Consider the following 21,627-nt stretch of genomic DNA (forward strand, 5'->3'; position numbering starts at 1 on the left):
TACAATAAATAAATTAATAAATGAACTTAATAAAAAAGTTTTGCTCTAAGATAACTTCATGTGATAGTCAAGAATTTAAATTCCACAATGAATTGCATGTTCAGTGTAACTCACTCAAGGAAAGTGAACAAGGGTTGAGCCTCCGACTCAAGCCTATTAATGAACCCCACTGCAGAGCCCCTGCAGACTTTTGGTTCAAGAGCCAGCACAGGCAAGAAACAGAATCCTGGGGACATAGGTTTCAATTAAGACATTGAGCATTTTGGTCTGGCCCAGTGGAGAACATAAAATAAGCTAGTAACACTTGCACAATGATCCTCTCAGGGAGTTGTCATAAATGACAAATTTGTCTACACTTCAAATGACGACAACGTATAATTTACTGTCATCTATAGTTATCACCTCAGAGTCAACATACAGAAGGCTGGTCAAAGAAGCAAACCCATCACTTTGCCAGCCTGGAGGCCTCTTGGAAGAGCAGCGGCCCTTCCCTGCAAAACCTCAGGATACAAAAGACATTATCCCACCTGTAAGGTAACAACACAAAAATATTTTTAAATTGCTAATGACTCACTGGTTCCAAGATGCTAATACCACTCAGTGGTCCAGCATTTCTGGGAGGCACCTTGCACAATTCCATGACTCACAACTTCCTTCTGAAAAATTACTCTTTTTCTTTCTAAGGATCAAGCCACAGAGCCCACCTGAAGCATGACTGAGCTCAAATATGATTGCAAAATCCACCCAGTTACCACAATGGCTCCCACATTGCACATTCTCAGCTTGTCCTGGCCTGGGCCATTCACAACACAGGCCTTTAGCTGCTTCCTTACCACTGCCACCTGGATCTACCCACTCTTCACAGGCAGGGGCTGCACAGCCTGACCCAGCCCAGGAAACCAGTATGTGGCACTGGGCTGAGCACATGAGGGCTAAGGAAATGTGAGACAAGGAAACACACCTGCCTATAGGGAGGCACGGCCCCTGCCATGAGTGTCCTGAGACGCCAGGAGCCTTTCTCCTTACAGGGTTGGAGACTGAGCAGGCATTCCAAAGGTGTTGTGGACTGAATTTGTGACCCCTCTTTTCTATGCTAAATCCCTAATCCTCAACGTGATAGTATTTGGAAGTGGGATTTTGGGGCGAGTAGGTTCAAATGAGGTCAAGAAGGGGGAGCCCTAGGATGGGATTAGTGCTTTCACAAGAGGAAGGAAGACCCGAGTTCCTGTTCTCTCTGCCACGTGAGGATTCCAAGAGGAGGTGGCTGTTCATGAGCCAGGAGAGCGTCCCCACCAGGAACTCAATCAACCAGCTCTCACTAGGAACTTATCTTGAATGTCCAACCTCCAGAACTATAAGATATAAATGCCTGTGGCAGTTTTTTACAGCAGCTGCTCTAAGACAAAAGGCAGTAGCAGGTGCAGACAACCAGAGGGAACACCAAGCCCCATCAAACAACTCCAGGCAGAATAGCTGAGCCCTTCCCTGCAGGTAGCCACAACAGCTCCTTTCCAGGATACCCAACCACTTCCACTGGCAGCACTGCCTCCTTCAGTTCTTGAACTAGAACTTGATCCCTTGGCTTCCTGTCTTTATGCAATAAAATTCTCAAATCCTGCCTCTTTTGCATTCCCTGCACCACACCTACCTGCAGTGCACTTATCTGGGAGGCACATGACCCATACCTGGGGCATTAGCCTCTGCAGAGAATACTGCTACCCCTGAGTGACCCCTAGCTGCTACCATCAAGGGCCTCCTAGCACCACACTCTAGGGAAGCAAGGCTATAACCCTGAAAAGCAGACACAGCCCCCTGAGAAGAGCCTGGTGTTACTGAGAATGGGGCCCAAGACCAGATGCCACCTAGTTTGTTCATAAGCATATTACCTGGGCCCCTGTCCAAAATTCCCACAGGACCTCCCTGCCCTTCCAGACTACTGGGAGTACCTGAAGGGGCTTCCAAATCTCCCCAAGTACCTCAACAGTATTTAATGCCCCAATGGAGTACACAAAGATAAACCTCATGACCAACCACCCTACCTCCACGTTGGTAGGATACCTCCTTGCAGGGCCACTGCTCTTATTTCAATAATGTGTAATGTAGCATGTTACCCTCAGCTTCACACTCTGCCAAACGCTATGATGGCCCTGACAATGGGGCAGATCAAACCCTACCCACCTGCCAGAGGTCTGGGCAGGGACTGACTCAAGAGAGTACCTCTGGGAAACAATAAATGCTCTTTCTTCCTTTTCCAGGAACCACACTGGAATGCAGGCACATGCAGACCTGGTGCAGGCCAGGGCCCCATCTATACACTGATGGTCCACAGTGACACAGAAGTCCTTCCTTACTCTTATCAGTGGAGCACAGATGGTGGGCTCAGAGCACCACACTCCACAACCCTGACCAGCGAACACAGGAGAATCATAGGAAGCCCATGGAGCTGCTAGGGACAAAGTCCCGAGTCTACACCCACCCTGAAGACCTCAATTCCAAGTCTCTGTGTTTAAGCTCCATGATTAACAGGCGAGGGCTCCTGCCAACCTGCCTGAAGTACCCTTGGGTCTTTTGGGGGTCACTAACAGTGTGTGGCACTAACATGTGTTTGGTGGGTGAGCAAGTGAAAGAACAGGGAGAAAGAAAGGCATTCAGCTGTTAGCTATCTAACACCAGTGCCAACTTCAGACAAGGAAGCAGCTGGTTCTGCTCTGAGGGGTGTCTTATGGGGTTGGGAGCATCTTCAGAACTCCAAACCTGAAGAATCAGGGCCTAACCCTGGCTCAGGAATGCTGACACCACCTGTAAGGGCACCCCAGTCAGGCCCTGACAAAGGCAGACCAACAGGGAACACAGCCCCTCCTCTGTGACCCAGCTACCAGGAGCCAGGCCAGACAGACCCAAAAACATGAGTCATTTAACAACTCCAGGAACCACTATTAGGAGAGTGTCACTGGTTCAGCCTGCAGGGCATCCTCAGAACCAGCAGGGACACTAACGAAAGTCAGCGTGGCAGAAGGGAGCCCTTGCCAGTGCAGACAAGGCCAAAGGTTTCCGGCAACCTGGAACAGAGCAGGGAGGGCTGACTCCAGCCTCTGTCACTACTCCAATAAATGAGATTTTTGGTTGTGCAACCACTCAGATCCCTCCCCACCATGGGTGTCCACTCAGCCCTGTAGCCAGTCACATCACAGAAGAGCCACTGTGATACATTGTCCAGATGCCCCCTCAGAGGGGCCTTTGAGCAGATGGCCTTCAGCTATTTCCAGGATTTTGTGGCTACACAGACTCTCCCACCCCAAGCCAAGTCCCTCCCAGGCCAGCCTCCATGTGATGACTGTGGAAGGAGGCCTGACAATCTCACCAGCCTGGGACAGCTCTAGGGGCCAAGTTCACTCTAGAGAAGAGGCTGTCCTGGGGACTTCTTGCAAAGCAATCCTCCTTCTGCCCCTTCTGTTTCTCTCACCTCCTTCCCTCCATGGGTACTGTTCCAAGGATATTGCTTAATAAGTACCCTGCATGACACACTCCCTCCCTCCCCTTCTGGGAACCCAGTCTATGACTTTAAGTCCTAAATACACAATGACAAAATTCTATAACCTGTCAATTCCTGTGAATTACATCCTCACAGAAGCCCAGGACAACAGTTCTGACTGTAGCAATCTTGCTGAACTCAAACAGCCTATTTTTTAAAAAGTCAAGGGATTCTCATCATGATCACCCCTCCAACTATCTCACCAGCCCCACAGCATGGACTCCCCCACCCCACCTGGACCTCTCCTTGAATGGGTCTCACAAGGTTGAAAAATCTGATAGGCCCTGTCAACCATCCAAAGGTATTTGCCCTGGAGCTGAGACCTTGTCCTGCTTTGTGAAATTCAGTGGGCTCCCACTAAGCTTGGGAAGGCCCCCAAACCATTTGAAAGCTCCCAGGTCAGTCCTGCAGAATAGAAGTAGGAACTCTGAGCCTCCTAGCACTCTCTTTCCTGTGGACTTGCACTTCTGCTCACTGGGCCTCTGCTTGCTGAGTTTGCTCCCCCAGAGCCTGCCACACCCCAGGAAGTGGGTCTGTCCATCCTGCTGCAACAAAGCTGCAATGGGGGCAGGTTTCTTCATTTTCTCAGCTCTTCAGCTGCAAAACGAAGACCAGCCTGGGAAGGCTTTGTAAAAGGCAAACCAGAATCACTCCTAACATGTTTGCTATGGTTTAAACTAAAGTGCCTAATAGAGTCTGAAGGTGGCCAAAATTCATGCTGAAGCTTAATCCCACCGTGGCGGTATAAAGAGAGGCCCTGGGGAAGCAATACATCATGAGCTCTGCCCACAGAGATGGATCATGCCTTATAAATTAGCTTAGGCTCTTTTGTCCCTTCCTTTCCTTTGCCATGTAAAAATACAACACTTTTCCCTCGGCTACAGCAACCAGGCACCAATCTGGAAGAGGACAGCAGTCCTCACCAGACACCAGACACTAATCCTGACAGTACCTTGATCTTGGACTTCCCAGCCTCCAGAAGAACAAGAATACATTTCTATTGTTTATAAATTACTCAGTCTGTATTATTTTATTAGTGCAGCACAAATGCACTAAGATGGTGCCCAACACAGGGTCTGGCCCTCCATACCAAAGCTGCTATTAACCATGGTGATGACAGTCAAAGATGGGATAGTCTATTTGTCAGCTTCTACTGCTCCTCCTCAGCTGATGCCCAGGCCTTCCTCACTGCTCTAAAACACTCTCCAGCCCAAGTATCACAACAGCACCCCCTAACCTCTGGTTTGCTTGGCTCTTGGCTTCCTCAGCAGGTAGAACCCTTGAGGCCAGAATCTGAGAAAAGGACTCCAAATCTTGTCCAGCTCACCCAATGTAGTGCTCCAGCCCATGCCCCAGCCTCTGACCCTTGCTCTCCAAAGGCTAACAGGCTCTGAATACAATCTGAGGTTCTCCTGGGCTTAGGAGGTAAGAACAAGATGTAAAAAGTAATTGTTACTCCACTTTTAACCCATCACCCATCAGCCTGCATAACTCAAAGCTAAGTCAAAATTCACTGGCAGTAGTCCAGGATATAGCTCAGTGGTAGAGCACTATTTAGCATGCCCAAAGCCCTGGATTCAACCCCTGTACACACAAGTACGTGCATGCGCTTGCAAGCACACACAATTCAAGCACAGGGGAAGCTACAAGGAAGAGGTCCTTGTTAAAGTCTCCATAAATCTGCTGTATTCCTGTCCTATTCCTTCCCCAGCTTAGAAGTGGGCATAGTGACTTGACACACATTGGTTCTCCTGCTGCCAGATGCCTTCAGGACATACCAGTGTTGGTTATCCCTGCTGTCCATTCACTATGACATGCAAACAGCCAGTGCCAACACTACTCAACCCTTCTTTGCTATCCAGCTACTATACATGCAAGAAACGTAATTTGCTATAAAATAAAAAGTGCTGCAAATGATAAGTTCCTAAAAGGCAACAACTGCTGCTTCTTCATCTTTTGTAGGTCCCATAACTGTGATAAGAGCCTTTGTACCTAAATATTGCAAAAAATTTACAAACGCAAATATGAGGGCATACCCTTACACACATACATTCTCACACACTACATATCCAAAGATAAAGTCTCCCTTCACTGACATGGCTAGCAGAAGTGTCTAAGGTTCCAGGACACTATGTGTTAACTGTGAAAAGAAATCACTTTGCAAAGGATTTGCTTTAGTCTATGCCCTAAAGAAGAAGGGAAGACAATGGCAGCACACACAACAGGTCTTAGGCCTACTGACTCCTAGCACCTTATTCCTTCTGCTAGCACACTGGCAAGCCCCCAAAAAACACTGCCAGTGCATAAGGCACCATAGTCTCTGAGACCCTCTCCTTGCCACGAGCAATCCCATTATCATCTGCAAGGTATAAGTATTTCCCTAAAATCTTTTTGAACAAGTGTTTCCATTTAGCAGCAGGCTGCTTTGTTATTTCAGAAATGTCTCCAGCAAGCTTCATTTGGCGACAGCATGTAGAATCAGCTTCCAGGATGCTGCTTACCTTTGACAAGCAACTTGTCTCTCACAGAGACCCTCCGAGTGGAGTCAGACGTGGTGGCTGACGTCCGGGACCCTTTGAGACCGTCATCCCGCTTCAGCTTGCTTGCCAGCGTTAGCATTACTGCCACCTTTACCCTGAAAGACCAGGGGAGAGCAGAGTCAAGACCATGCCTCTAGACAGCAATCAGATCCTGAAGGCACAAGACATAAGATATAGATTCCTTCATAATGAACCTAGGAAAGTTCCATACCATCTTAACTTTTAAAGTGTGAATTAAAATATTTTAAAAGGGAGAGTAAGACATTTAATACTCAGTGCTTACCCCTCAGATGTCAGGCCCTGGGGTTGTATCAAGCCTACAGTTTGGGGCGGGGGGGGGGCCTCTACAGCTTCTCTACCAGCATGTGCCTGACACTGGAATCCAAACAGGTCCACTGTTCACTGGGAAGTCTGTTCTTCCTTGTAATAGGGTCCTAGGTGTGGCTCAGGGGCTCACCCTTCAGGAACAGGGGGAGCAGCGAGGTGTTCCTTTCCTTCTTCCTTTAATAAAGGTATGAATGCAGCCTTCAAAGGATCTTTGCATTGATTTGTGCTGTACTTTATTTACACTTGTGGCAACATCAACACCAACACTAAATTATAATTAATGCCCTAAATCAGATTCTCTTCACTGCCCAGACTTGAGCACATCAGTCTTGCCATAGCATCAGTGTCCCCTGATGATGAGCCAAGACACATGTCCATCACACAGTGGTCAGTCAGAGGCATCAGATGCCCCACATAGGGACCACCAGCTTTTCAACCTCTGGCTCACTTCAGTAGTGAAAATAGGGTAAGAAGTTAAAAATAAAATAAAAGGAGTGTGTGAAGAGGTCGTGGTCAGTCCTCCGGTGTTATACTGAAGAGCCCCATGGAAAAGCAAGCAGCGGACATAAGCCCTCCATCCCAGCTCCCTGAGGACCTGTACCAAGCAGAGCTCAGAAAGGCCTGGCAAGAGTCATCATTCTTGTGGAGAAGGGTGTCCACCAAGACCCTCTTCTGCACCGCTGCTGCCTAAGGCTGTGCTTATGAAGTTACCCTCATGCTTTTCCATTCGCTCACCCACACTGAAGCCTTCTCTGTGGCAGAGGCTGGAGGCCCCCCATGCAACTCCACTGACAGAACCCTGGCTTACTATCTTCAAGTTTACTAATAAAATGCATTGGGAGGGGACTGGGGTTGTTGCTCAGTGGTAGAGCACTTAGCCTGCGTGAGGCAATGGGTTTGATCCTCAGCACCACATTAAAAAAATAAGTAGACAAAATAAAGGTATTGTTTCCATTCTTTTTTTTAAAAAAAAAATATATTTATTTTTTAGTTGTGAGTGGACACAGTACATTTGTTTTATTTTTACGTGGTGCTGAGGATTGAACCCAGTGCCTTACACATGCTAGGCAAGCGCTCTACCTCTGAGCCACAACCCCAGCCCTAAAAGAGAAACTCTTAAAAAAAAAAAAAAAAAAATACATTGGGAGGGCTGAGGTTGTGGCTCAGTGGTATTTACTTAGCATGTGTGAAGCACTGGATTCAATTCTCAGCATCATCAAAGATTAATAAATAAGGGTATCATGTCTATCTACAACAACACTAACAAACACATTGGGAACCTGAGTGCAAGTTTTAAAGAAAACAACACTGGTGTTTTGCCTTACATAAAGTAATACAAAATTTACTTTCCTAACATCCAAAGAAATATGACTATAGTGACCACCTATTTCTCTACCATCTGTGTCATTATGACATGCCACTTCAAGGATAAACCAAAGGCCTAATTAGGAAATATTTCCACTGCTATAAAATTAAATCTATACAGAGATTCAAACAAAAAACAATTACTGTCAAAAAGTTAGCTGAAAATCTGCAGTTGCTTCAGAACCTCCTCAATGCCTAAACTCTCCACAATCTGGTTTAAAATTAAACTTCCCCTTTCTGGAAAAGGACACTCTGACTAACAGCATTTTGGGAACAGATCAGCTATTCTGAATGGCATGCTCAGTCTCTAGGTTCCACAAATCGTAATTGGCCCAGTTAAGTTCCTCCTCTGGGTGGGACCTGTTTTTAGTGTGTCCAAAGAAGAAGATTGTGTTATTTACTGGTCTAATCATCAAATGCTGCTTATTCAGCATTCCAGTGTGCTGTGATGAAATCGGGCCATGTCACCTGTGCAGGCCAACCAAGGACCAGTCAGCTCAATGTGAGGGTAACTTCATTTACAATTTTTCCACCATAGAGAAGCCCCAATCCAAGCATAAGAAATACAAGCTGGTCACTAGGGGACGTTCAACTTCCCCAGCCAAAGGAGCCCGGATCAGGACACAAATAAGTCCAGGCCCCACCATTCCACAGAATGCCAGATCCCAGGAAGCTCCCGGCTGGCACAGTCTGGCTGGCCAACCACCCCTGGAGCCCAGGCGGTCTCATTTCCAGCAGGTACACCCGCCCCTCTCCCACTACCTGAATGGCAGGTATGTCCCCGGAGAGACCCCCAGCCCCGCAGCACTCTGCCGCCTTCATCTCCCTCCCCACCGTCCCGCACCAACACCCTGCTCGTTTCTGGAAGCTTCTGTTCCACCTGACGGCCGGCCCGGAACGCGCTCCTTCCCTTCCCACCCAGCCTTCCCTTCCCGAAGGAGCGCGATTCCCACGGAGTCCGAGTCTTCCCCAAGAAGGGTCCCGCGCGGCGGCCGCACCACGGCCCACTCCGGCAGGGGCGGACCCGAGCCTGGCGCGCCCAGCCGCTCGGCGACAGAAGGGGAAACTGAGCCCGCGGGAGGCCACGCCCCAGGCCACGCCCCGGCCGGAGCGGGCCGGCGACCGGCGCGGCACGGTGGCTCCGCCGCGGCGGGAAGCCGGCCTGGCCGCGCTCTGCCGCCGCGGCGAGCGAGGCGGCCACTTCGGCTCGGCCCGAGGCCCAGCAGCCCCCGGCCCGCTCCGCCGGCGGTGACCTTGCTGCCCGGCGCGGCCCCCGGGTGCTGGGCGCGGGCGTCCGGCCGGACCCCGCTCGCAGGCCGCCCGGCCTGGCCTGGTCCGGCCCGGCGTGAGGAGCCCGAGGGCCCAAAACCGGGGCCGCCGAGCCTCAGCCGCCCCTCACCTGGGCACCCCGAGACAGGCGAGGCGGGCAGGCGCCCAACACCATGCCCGGCCGGGCGGCGGCGGCGAGATGCGGCCCCTCACAGCCGCACCGGCTCCCGGCGGCGGGACCGGAAGTAGCGGGGCGGGGACTCGGCCGCTCTCGCCCTCGGCGGCAGCGGGCGCTTTAAAAAAAAAATTCAAAGCCGCGCAGAACTTTATTTGCAACCTGACTCGCGAACAGCGGCGTGTGCCGCCCGGGGCGGGACTAGGCGAGGCGGACGCTCTGACCTCTCTGATTGGTCGAGGGGCACGGCGGGAGGCGGGCATGGATTCGAGGTCCTCGCTGATTGGTCAGTGAAGTCCAAGGCGGGGCCTCCGAGGTAGTTCTGGCGCCTGAGAGCTCCAGCGCGCGCGTGGAGCCAGGTTCCCTATTTCCATTCATTCGGCAATGTGTGGGGCTTGGGGGTTTGGAACTGATCAAGCGCCAAGCCGGAACTGACCGCTACCATGAGTGGAGCGCCCGGGGTGTCCAGGACAGTGACCAGTGCAAAGGACCCGGCTAGCCCCAGCAGCCTGCAGTGCCTGGGCTATGACGTGGGCGGTCAGACGTGCAAATGACCACCCCGTGGGCCGGCGGAAGGGTGGGTGGCCCATTCCTGCCTTTTTTAGCCTTTCTCTGATCCGTTTAATACACATGCTTTAAAGATCTCTTTCAAGTTGTCCCACTTCTAGATTATGGGGTGCAAATTCTTCTCTTGTCCTTTAGTGTACTTGTGTGATTGACGGTGGGCAGCTCTGGGTGGGGTCAGGCAAGCTTCTGGAGCAGTGGGCCATCAAAAGATGAGGTTAACCACGAAGACAGGAATAAAGAGCCAAAGAGTGAGACTTGTTTCCAAGAGCTCCACTGAATGATTTTAAAAGGTGACTGACAGGCTTGTTTTGTTTTGTTCTAACTCAGGGCCTTCCCCATACAAATCACGTGCTATACCACTGAGCTACATCCCCAGACCCTAGATTTTCTTTCTAAAAGAGGCTTTTGGATCTGTGAACTGGTGGGAGAGGAGCCAAGAGAATCCTCAATAATAACTCACATTCTTTCTTTTGTTTGGGAACATTTCTCCCTTTACCCAGCCAACTCCCAAGTTTTCCTAAGCTTAGGCACCACTTTCCCAGAGAGGCCTCCAGGTCCAGGTCCCGGGTCTTGGGAGGGTACCTGTGTCCTGGGTGTCTTTGCCGGAGCCCTGCACTCTGGCTTCTTGGTGCTGAACAAGTGTTGTCATTGCCTAGAGCACACCTCCACCACACGACCAGCACACTGGTTTCATTAAAGAGGTTGGTAGCATAGAAGTTAACTAGTGAGATCAAAATAAACACACAGACTCAATTACCTTTTTCTATGACCAGGTCCGAGAAGGCTCTCCCCTCTGGCTACTGCCTCGAGCCACCTGGTGGAGCAGCCATGTTTACTCAGGACTAAAAGGAGAGAGAGAGAGCACACCAGGGAGTGGCCTTTTATTGGGGAACAAGAAATTCAGGGGAAAATTCCATCCAATGAAGGTCGAGGGGGGCAGCATTCCAAGGTCAGGGTCAGTGATTGGCCTCAGGGTCAGTGGTCAGTCACACCCCCACACGGACAGGCTCTAGCACCTGGAGAGGGTGGGGATTAGCTCCCACACAGTTTGGCCAGAACGCCTCACACCCAATCAGGGAGGTGCCCAATCACGTGCGAGAATGGCTTCCCACACACACCCTGAGCACATAGCCTGTGCCCAGAACACATGTGCTGGGTAGATATTGCAAGAACGAGTGTGGAGTCCTGGCAAGAGAAGATAAGGGCTAAAAGCAAGGCTGTGGGTGAAGGTGCAACTGGAGTGGCTTGGGCACCGCTTTCCCACTCTGGGGCACCGCAGGAGAACCAGGTGCACTGTTCACTGGCCCACAAGAGCCTAAATCTGACCACCTCAGATGAATGACGCCATTTCCAGTCATCTTCTGAGGTACACCATGCCCTAACCTAAGACTTGGTTAGGGCCCACTAGTTCTTAGCTTCTTCATTTCTCACAACAACCCCATGAAACAGTTTTCTTATTTCTATTTTAGAAACAAGGTGACTGAGGAACAAGTTGGATGGTCTGCCCAAGGCGGCAGAGCTAGTTGTGAGGTCAGGCAGTGTGACCGCCTTGTGCTCACTAGCACACTGACCCAGAGGCAGTGCTGATGCCAGATGTGCAAATAACCACCTGTTTATCTCCAACCTGCCTTAGCTGTAACACAGAAGATTCCAAAGACTGAATGTGTCCCCAGAGCCTGAGAAGGTCAGTTCTGGGGACCTGGCCAGGCGCTATTGCCTGTAGGCCTCTCTCCTCAGTCCTGGCCTCTGTGGGCTGGCCTTGCCCTCCTAGATGCCTTGGTGGAGGTCGGCCTAGTCTCAGACACATCTTTATACTACAGCTGCCACTGCCCGCTCTACTTCACATTCTCTGGGAAGGGCTGGCTTTGGTCATGTGTCTGCTCTGTGTGTGGGGGCAGGGATTCAACTCTGAGCCTCCCAAGGAGTGCTGTTGCTAGAGGAGGGGAGGTGGAGACTGCCACCATATGTCCTCCCCATCCCTTAGACCTTGTATGGCAGCTCCTAAGTTTAACCCCAGGAACCGCCTGCTGGGGCACAGAAGGGGAGATGTCTCTGCTATGGCTTGGATGTGTCCCCTCCCAAACTCACTTGACAGTTAACCCTAGTGCAACAGAGTTGGGAGTGAGGGCCCCGCTGCGGTGTGGATTAGTGCTGCTGCAGAAGGCCTGCAGGGGAGGTTCTCTTCTGCTCTTCTGCCCTAAGGGAACACCAAGAAGGTTCTCACCAGTGCTGGCACCTTGACCTTGGGCTTATCAGCCTTCAGAACTGTGAGAAATCTATTTGAAGAAACGTATATAATAAATTTCTCATTTCTTACCGTCCCAGAGGCTGGGCAGTCCCAGGCTTGCTTGGGTTTTTTTTTTTTTTTTTCAGTGCCGGGGAATAAACTCGGGGCCCTTGTTTGTATGTCCAGGCAGGAACTCTACCACAGAGCTGCAGCCTAAGTTTCTGCTCTTTGTAAATTTCCCAGTCTGTGGTATTCTGTTATAGTAACACAAAATGGGCTGAAACAGTCCCTTGTTTTCAGCCAGGCCAGCCTCTGAGCACAGCCGCAGGGGCTGTCTAAAGTCACTGAGTGCTGCAGTAGCCATGAGAAGCCAATGCACCTTCTCCCCCTCGGCCGTGCACAGTGGTGGCCGGAGGCTGCAGGAGCACCTAAGATCTGTGAGGCTGGCTGGAGGGAGAGGCCAGGCCACTGGCCCAGGCACACTGTGGCACATTTCACAGGGAATTGGGATGCTGAAGCCACTCCTGCAGAGAAGGCCCGCTTTGTTTTAGATTTTGTGTAGTTCCTGTAGTTTGCATTGTTCCATCTGAAGCTGTCCACTTCAGCCGGTGCTGAGTGTGAAAAGTCAAAAAACACTTCTCTTAAAGGAACCATGGCTGAAAGTGTGTGTCTGTCAGAGTTGATGGAAACACTTGATAAACAAGACAGGCGCCAGATAGGAGCAATCATCCTGCGTTCTGGGCATTTGTAAAGGTCCAAGATGGTGTCCACAGGAAAGCACCTCAGGCTACAGCCCTGACGTTCTTCCAGGGTCCCTTAAGGCAGTTTCACCTCAGGTAGAGCCCCTCCACCTGTAGCCACAGCTCTTGCTGGAGACTGGGGTGAAGAACCAACCCTCTGTGACTACCTCCCAAACCTTCACAGCTGGTGTCCAGCAGGGCTCAGGTGATGGCAGTGCTGCAGGTCCTCTATAAAGAGGAGGAGCCACCATTCAGAGTGGACCTGGGCTTCTGCTTGCTGTGTTGGCAGCTAGGTGACCCAGCACAACACCTTAGGAGGTCAATTAAAGTAAAAATAAATAAATAAAACCCCTTCTGATCTTTTGACACAGTAACTCCACCCTTGCCTGAGGAAGTAATCCAAAAGCAGAAAAAGCCCTGGCACAAAGATGTCCATTGTATTATGTACAATAGTGAAAACCTGGAAGCCCCTCATGCACAGTGCAAGGGATGGTCAGCTATGTTGCCATCCGCTTACTACGGGAAAGTGCAGCTGATCGGCAAGATCATCCCCAGATTACATGGAGCCATGAATACTTATTACGTCCAACAAGCAGCATTCAAACTGTGCACGTGCAGTCGTGTGGTGACTGCCACAGGAAGAGACAACTACATGGGCAGAGCCTAGATGTCAGTAGACAAAGTGAATCTGATTTCTGTGTCAGGGCAAGAAGATTGGCAGTGACTTTTCCTCCTCCCCCCCCACCCCAACTTTGGCTTTTGTTACCTTGATAACAATACAAAGGCTTCTTATGCAAATCACTGATCCTTAACTTGAAGCACAGGTCTGGTCCAGGAAGTTCTCCAAGCAGCCCTTAGTTAAAGGAGTGAGTTATGGGGAAGCAAGTTAGGGATTCTCTGCACAAAGTTTAAAAACAGGCAACCTGGATCATGCTTCAAAAAGCCTTTCTAAATTCCAAGAACACAGATGAAATCATTTTGAAAATAAATGCCTAGTTTGGATCAAATCCGTGTAGCAATGGAACTGTTTTCATGTGGGCTGGACTTATAGTATATTAAGTCCATTCAATGAAATTGTGAAGAGACATTTTCTAAAGGAAATAAGTCTGGCACATGGCAATTTGTGGGCACACACACCGTCTGCATTTCAGAGACCAGGGGATGGCCCTCCAGAGCATGGGGTGAGTATCAAGAAGGAAAGATGGAAAAGCCACGCAGGCGTGCAGCAGTGAGTAGCAGCAGGAGGAAGAAGGATTCAAACATATTGTCTCACTGATGGCACCTGGTACTCAGGAAGTTCAAGTGGAAGACAATGATTAGAAAGGTGAGGCAGGATGAGTGTATAAAGAGATGATGTGATTAGCTATCTAGAAGAGTATTCCAAGAGGCAGTGAAAACTGTAAAAGGGATGAGAGATGAATACACTGATTTGGTTTTTAAAAAATCAGTAGGTATATTTCATCCTCCAATTAGGAGATATTAAGAAACCCTTTCACCTAGGAGAAAAAGAAAGAAATGTAAACTATTCAAATAACCTAATGGCAAACAAGCATGATCTGGACACAGAGTTACAAACCTTTGGGTCTCTCCAGTGTGTGCATCTGTTCACACCTCTCCAGGTGCACACCTGCCATCAGTTCAGGCCTCTCCATTGTACACATCTGGGTCAGGGTAGCACTGAAGGATAGGGGAAATCTGTTCCACATGAAGGATCAGCCAATGACCAGGGAGCAGGAAGATGAAACCTAAGACCCAGGAATGGCCAGTACCTTGGAAGGGCCTGAGCCAGTCTAGGGAGGCTGCCCAGTGGGAAAACAGGTCAGAATTTGTGGTTTTGTTTGTTTGTTTTGTTCTGGGATGCAATACAAGGCTTTGTACATACTAGCCACTGAACTACATCCCTATCCCCAAAGGGGCACAGGCTGAAATGTCACCCCAACAGTAGATTGTTGTCAGTGGCAACAACCTGGAAGCAGCCTAAATAAGCCCTTTTGGGTCCATGGGCTGCCCCAAAGAGTAAGATAAGCATATGCTCCTGCACAGAAGTGTCCATCATACATTGTTAAATGAGTGGACAAATGGTGGAATCTATTTATGCGAAAGTATCTTGTTAAGATAGGGATGAGTTTATGAGCTACCAGAAAATATTCCAAAGCGCGTTGCATTAGTATGCTAGGGCCGCTGGGACCAAGCAGCATGCACTGAGTGGCTTAAACAAAAGAAGTGCATTGAATGCATTGTCTCCTAGCCAGAAGCCAGAGGCTGAACTCAGGTGCCTGCAGGCTTCTCCGGGGCCAGGGGATGGATCAGTTCAGGCCTCTTTCCTTGGCTTGCAGATGTCCACCTTCTCCCTGCATGTATGTCTGCCTCTAGCTGTCCCCTTTATGTACGTATGCTAGTCAGCCTAGCTTAAGGACACTCTAATGACCTAGCTTTAAACTGAGTACCTCTTTTAAGACCCTATTCTTAAATAAGCTTACATTCTGAGATGTGGAATTAGGAGTTCAACCCATAACACATATACACCATTTTTTGTTTGTTTTTTATTTTTTTGGTACTGGGGACTGAACCTAGGGCCTTTCATATGATGGGCAAGCACTCTACCACTAAGCAGCAAACCCAGAACCCCCCTTTTTGTACTAGAGATTGAACCCAGGGGTGCTTAACCACTGATGGGTTATGACAGTGACCATATACACCATTGTAACAGTTGCTCTGGGCAACAGTGTGGGGTAGAGGTAGGAACAGTTTTTTTACTTCATAGAAGGCTGACAGTTTTGATTTGCTTGGGAGGATGGCCAAGGGATTGTATGTCAAGGACCTTGTTCTAAACACTATCTAGTGCTGACCAAGGTGGGGAGTGGGCTGCACTCAGCAAAAGGACCTCTGAGGCTGCTCCTCACCTCTCCCAGGTAGAGAAGACATTTGGAAGCCCTAGCTTTTAATGGCAGGAGCTGTGGCACCCCCAGCCAGGTGCCCCTGGCCTCAAGAAGGTTGGGAAGCTGCCTGCAGAGCAGCCCCAGTCTCTTTTGGGCACCTTACAGGAGCCTCTGGAGCGGTCTTGGATGCTAGGGCAGTCCACCCCCAATGTCCTGCGAGTTGTTACCTATCCATCCACAAGGCCGCTAGCATGGCCACCAGGATGGGGGACAGCTGAAAGCATACCAGTTCGGCCCCTCCACTCCAGATCAGGCTGCTGGAGGGGTGGGGGTTCTTCCTTGCTGCCTCTGGGGGTGGAAACTGGGATCCCAGCTGGCTCACACACGGAGGGGGAGGCATATCTCCCCGAGCTCTGTCAGACATGGACCATCCCTCTGAGGGTCACCTAGAGGTGCCTGCCCAGCCAGGAGGGAGAGCCTTCCACAAGGGGAGCAGTGGAGGTGAGGTGCCTGCTCAACAAAGCTTCTAGGGGACACAGAGGCACTTTGAGACCCAGGTAGCCTTGAGTACAGGCTGGGCATTGTGGAAGGTGGGTGTAGGGGGCCTCCCTCTTGGCTCTGCCTCTCCATGTTCAGATCAGGCCTTAGATAGGGTGGTGTTGAGCCCCCTGCGAGGCCTCCAGGCTCTGCACCGTCCAGAGGGCTGGGTGTCCATGCTGCAGTCTCCCCCTGGAGTGTTACACGGGTGGGGCAGGGGGCAGTGTGAACGGTGTACAGACGCTGAAAGGTTGCCCTCTTGGGCTCCTTCTGGTCTGTAAGCACTGGTGACCTCGCCAAGGACCCACACATGGCTGTCCCAGGTCGGGCGCCTGGGGCAGGGGAAGTGAGGACCCACTAGGGCAGTTGGCCACAATTGAGGCTCCAAGAGGGAGCCTGCATGGTCTGGGCAGGGCAGGCGCATATTTCTGTCCTCAGAGTCCTCAAGTCCTAGGAGGGCTATGGCAGTGCTCTCTGCGCCTGGCAGCCGCGGCAACCCCGGGCCTCAGAGGAAGCTGAGGGAGCTGGGCAGGGCAGGGCCAGCCTCCAGGGGGCAACTCCAGGACTCAGGGAAGAGCAAAGCAAAGTAAGCGACCCACACGTTGGCAGAGCTGTCATTACACCCTTGCTGAGAGCCATAGCTAAGTAAGAATGATGCATGGCATGACCCAGGTCATTTGCAGTGACATTGCATGAAAGGTGACCTTGCTCAAGGACCAGGGCGGATCTGGGTTTAGGGCGGATCAGGGTTTATGGCGCTCCTTGGGTTTAGGGCGGTTCCAGGTTTAAGGTGTATCCTGCTGGGAATAGGGCGTATCCTGCTGCCTCCAGGCGCCCACTCCTTGAGTTCCCACGGGATTCAGAGAGTATTTGGGATTCAGAGCCCTGTGGAGAGTGTGAATTTGCCCCAGAACGTGCCTGTAGAATGCCGGTGTGAGTTCGGAATAAAGAATTGCTGTTTGAATCTACAAGGCTGTGAGTGGCTTGTGATTTTGTGCCCAGCCAGACTGCGGCATTGGTGGCCCATATGGGGAACATCTGAAACTTGGAGGTAAGTGAAATTACTCGCCCCTGAAGGAGAGCGAAAGAATGGGTGAGCATTTCAAAAAACAATGTGTTCTTATACTGATTTATTTTGTTTTTGTTTCAAGCAGCCTATCCCTAGAAATTTCTCAGGCAAACTGGGAAAAATGGTTGGCTCAAGGTTTGAAGTTGTTCGCCCCCGAGGAAGAGAAATTGTTAGAGGAAGGAGGCACCCCAGTAAGACCAAGAACAATTAGGGCATATGTAGCTACAATACAAAAATGTAGCCCATGGCTTTTTACAGACGAGTTATTAAGTATATCGATGGGACCATCATGGTATCCTGTAGAAGGATTTTTCTTCAACATGAAAGAGATGGCTAGTTCTGTTTGCTACACTTGTTTAAGATCTTGGTTTTTACAGACATCTGATTAATTTACAAAGCTAAAGTGTTAAAATATCAACCACTAAATATAAAATCAAGTACTCTTTACTTATTAAGTTCCATAAGGTAATATATTTAAACATTATGTGTGTTTTCATAAATTGGTAAATGGAAAAAAAGGTTTAATATTGCTTTGGTCTGTTTCTTTGCTGAAACAAGGTTACTGTTAAGATTCTATCATGTGTAATTTATATACAAAGAGTAGAAGAATTTTCAGTTGGGTTTCAATTATAGTATTATAGTATCATAAAAAACATGAAAGTATTTCATCTTATTAAAGTGGAGTAATTTGTCTAAATCAGAAATTTTATAAGAGTTGTTTCAAAATGTAAATTTATAAAAAGGGTTAACGGCTAGAAAAGAGATATTAAAAGATTCAAGATGTGGAAATATATTTTAATATAAAGGTTAAAAAAAAGAAAGAAACGTTTCTAGATGAGATAATCTCTGTGGTAAAGTAAAAAGTTGTAAAATGCCATTTAAAAAGATTTTGAGGAAACTATACTTACTTTAAAAGCTTGAGAAAGGAAGAAAGAAGAAAAAGGTATTTGTACATGGCAGATTGAGACAAAGCTTCTTAATGGAGTAAAAAAAAAAAGCCTTTGGTTGAAGGGCAGCCATGTAAACTAACATTGAAGCAATTTAAATAAAATCTAAGCCTCGTTTAAAACAGTGAAGCTGTAGGTGGTGAAAAAGTACATTTAAAAGTACAGTATAGATGATAATTGGAAGTCTTTAAAAGGTTAAATTGAAGGTGGTTAAGATGCCTTCATGATGGAGGAAAGATTGCGTCATTTGAAGCCTAGTTAATCTTAAAAGCATTACTTAAAAAAAAACCATGAAAATGGGAAGATAATAGGATCAAAGATATTTGGATAAAGAAGATGAAAAATTTGAAGTGCAAAACTTTAAAGACAGAAGTACAGAAAGGTAAAAAAAAGACAGAGAAGATGTAAAAAGATACAAAAGATCTAGGAAGACAAGAATTTTAAACCCACAAAATAGGAAATAAAAGAAAAATAGGAGGAAAAAAAAAGCAACTAACGGTGTATGTACAAACCTTAAAAGAAAACTAGAAGATAGAAACAAGATAAAAATGGTTAAAAATGTCAAGTAAAGGTATTTCAGATAAAAAATGCAAAAAGCTAAGACAACTATTAGATACAGACATGTACTTATTAAAGCAAAAAGAGGGAATTGGAAAGGGGTATATATCCCCCAAAGATAAACTTAAAATAACCCTTTTTACTCTAAACTTTTTAAATTTGGATTCATCAGGGCTTAGTGCTGCGGAAAGACATATGTATCCAAAAAATGTACATAAGCCTAAGGTACTTTAGAAGGATATTCTAACAGGACAATGGAAAGGTCCTGACCCAGTGATTGTCTGGAGTCAGGGTTCTGTTTGTGTGTTTCCACAGGGAGAACAGCAGCTGATTTGGATTCCAGAGAGACTAACCAAAGCAATTTCTACAGACCAAAAAGAAGATGATTTGACTCAAATCCATAACAGCGATATCCAGAGCTCCAGCTTGGCCATTCTTACATCTGCGACAGTGATTAACCAGGATGCTTTTTTCAATATCTATTTTATTATTGCCTTTTCCCACATCATAAAGTTCTATTTTATTTTTTGAGCTCATACAAACCTAGGTTAATGTTTTTCTGATCAGTTTTATTTTTTGACTGTGGAGTTTTTAAACATTGCAATGGAGATTTCACCTAGGTAAAGCTACAAGGCCTTTACTATTGTCTTATGTGTTGTACGTTTGTGTGCACTTTTGTGTTTTGTGTTGTATGTCTGTGTGTGCATATGTCCATATTTCATATATGAGGAGCGCTCATGAAAAAATGGATTCGAATTTTTTTTTTATTCACGTGATTTAAATGGTTTAATTTAAATTAGGTAAACAGCTGTTAAGGATTGTTTTTAAAGGAGGTTAACAGATCTGTTTGTTTACTTTCACCTTTCCTTTTCATTATATTTAATAATTCTGTTCAGGATAATGTCTCTTTAGCATCATTGCCAGAATTCCCATCTCCATCCCAGTGCCGGTGAAGACTAAGATAAAACCAAACTACAGCTTCTATGATAGCTATAACAGTAAATTGTATAAACTGATGCATCAATGAATATAACTCAACAAGTAATGCTCAATCAAGGACTCGATTTACTTTGGGAGGAAATGGACATATTGATAGACTCCTCTGCTTTGAACTGCTTGCAGAACTTGCCTGGACTATGTGTCACTTGTATGCATTGTGAACTATCATTTGGTGCAGCGAATTGTGGTAGTGCTGGCGTATCTTTGCTGATGGTGTCACCAGTGATGCAATTTTTCCAAAGGAGCCATCATTTGGCTTGGTGTCGTGGCATTTCTGTATCCTCCTCCCTTCTGCTAGTGATGGCCTAAAATTTGGGGGCCAACAGAGGTGAGGCAAAGAACCTCACCCCCCCACTGGCACCAAGGCCAAATTTGGGGGCCAACAGAGGTGAGGCAAAGAACCTCACCCCCCCCCACTGGTGCATAGGCCTATCCACAAGTATGGCTGTATGCTGGACCGGTAGTCAGTGACGGGTATGATCCAATTGCAGTGGTATCAACCTAAGACAGGAGGCTGACGCCTAGAGGTCAGTTTTTCCCATGACGGGTAAGAACCATATGTTGAATTGGACAACCTACCAGGCACGGTCCTTAAGCCACGTTGCTTGTTGTTTAATTAATCAGAAGGGGGGAGATGCTGAGAGCCATTGCTAAGTAAGAATGACGCATGGCATGACCCAGGTCATTTGCAGTGACATTGCATGAAAGGTGACCTTGCTCAAGGACCAGGGCGGATCCGGGTTTAACGTGTACCCTGCTGGGAATAGGGCGTATCCTGCTGCCTCAGGCGCGTCTGCTCCTTGAGTTCCCGTTGAGTTTTCATGGGATTCAGAGAGTATTTGGGATTCAGAGCCCTGTGGAGAGTGTGAATTTGCCCCAGAACGTGCCTGTAGAATGCCGGTGTGAGTTCGGGAATAAAGAATTGCTGTTTGAATCTACAAGGCTGTGAGTGGCTCGTGATTTTGTGCCCAGCCAGACTGCGGCACACCCTCTCAAAATGGGTGGAAGGACTCGGCCTCACTCCCGCTCCATGGCTCACCACTTCAAAGGAGAGATTACAAAAGGGTCTAAAGGTGGAAGTTAAAGCAGCGAGCTTACAGAAGAACTCACAGGAGAACAGTGTCATCCAACAAGGCCGGTTCCTCAGACACAAAAATACAAAGGACAAAAAGGCACAGTGAACTACATTAATATTTAGAGTTCTCTCTCTCTTTTTTTTTAAAAGAGAGAGAGAGAGAGAATTTTGAGTATTTATTTTTCAGTTTTCGGTGGACACAACATCTTTTATTTGTATGTGGTGCTGAGGACCGAATCCAGCGCCCCACGCATGCCAGGCGAGCTCGCTACCGCTTGAGCCACCTCCCCAGCCCCTAGAGTTTCTCTTGATCCAACGGAATCGGAACCTTTTCGACAATGAAAAGCGGAGTGGGAGGAGGTCTTTGCAATGGCTACGACACAAAGCATTCAAATCCAGAACTGTGAAGAGTCTAGAACTGGAGAAGAAAAGGCAGAGACCCCCAAAGAAACATCAGCAAAATCGTGAACAGGCCCTTCACAGAAGAGGCCCTCCAGTTGTCCGGCAGCGCGAAAGAGGCCCCTCGCTTGTCATCAGTGGAGGAACAGAAGTCAGCAGGGGACGTCGCTTCACACCCGTCCGTCCGGATGAAGCTGGATAACCCAGAGGGTGGCAAGCAGAGGCGAGGACCTGAAGCTACAGCCGCCCCCAGCACAGCAGGTGGGGCAGAGCTTCCCGCTTCCAGGAGCCCTGACCCCTCCAGCAGGGCGGTGCCTGTGCCCCAGTCCCCTGCACCGGGTGCCATCAGGAGGGCCAGCACTCTGCCGCAGGAGTCCAGGCCATACGCTGAGGTCTGTGGAGACACCCGAGGGGCGGAGGAG

At 48.5% G+C, this 21,627-nt stretch overlaps 1 protein-coding gene across 12 annotated transcripts in view; it reads right to left on the reverse strand.

The window, feature by feature from the left end:
- The window catches only part of Ube2f (ubiquitin conjugating enzyme E2 F (putative)), a 53,412-nt gene extending 44,122 nt beyond the window's left edge, over positions 1 to 9,290 (reverse strand). For 4 of the 12 annotated variants that reach the window (XM_027951660.2, XM_071619504.1, XM_027951658.2 and 1 more), the window contains exons 1-2: positions 9,164 to 9,284; positions 6,034 to 6,167 (exon numbers count right to left, since the gene is read on the reverse strand). In XM_027951660.2, coding sequence (XP_027807461.1) covers positions 6,034 to 6,151 — 118 coding nt within the window. In that variant the 5' untranslated portion in view covers positions 6,152 to 6,167; positions 9,164 to 9,284. Of the gene's footprint in view, positions 1 to 6,033; positions 6,168 to 8,644; positions 8,792 to 9,163 lie in introns of those variants that run through there. The other 8 variants (XM_027951656.2, XM_071619503.1, XM_027951655.2 and 5 more) reach the window with 6 other exon arrangements.
- Positions 9,291 to 21,627: the final 12,337 nt, after the last annotated feature.

The sequence above is a fragment of the Marmota flaviventris genome, chromosome 11 (genome assembly GCF_047511675.1).
Source record: "Marmota flaviventris isolate mMarFla1 chromosome 11, mMarFla1.hap1, whole genome shotgun sequence".
Classification (NCBI taxonomy): Eukaryota; Metazoa; Chordata; class Mammalia; order Rodentia; family Sciuridae; genus Marmota; species Marmota flaviventris.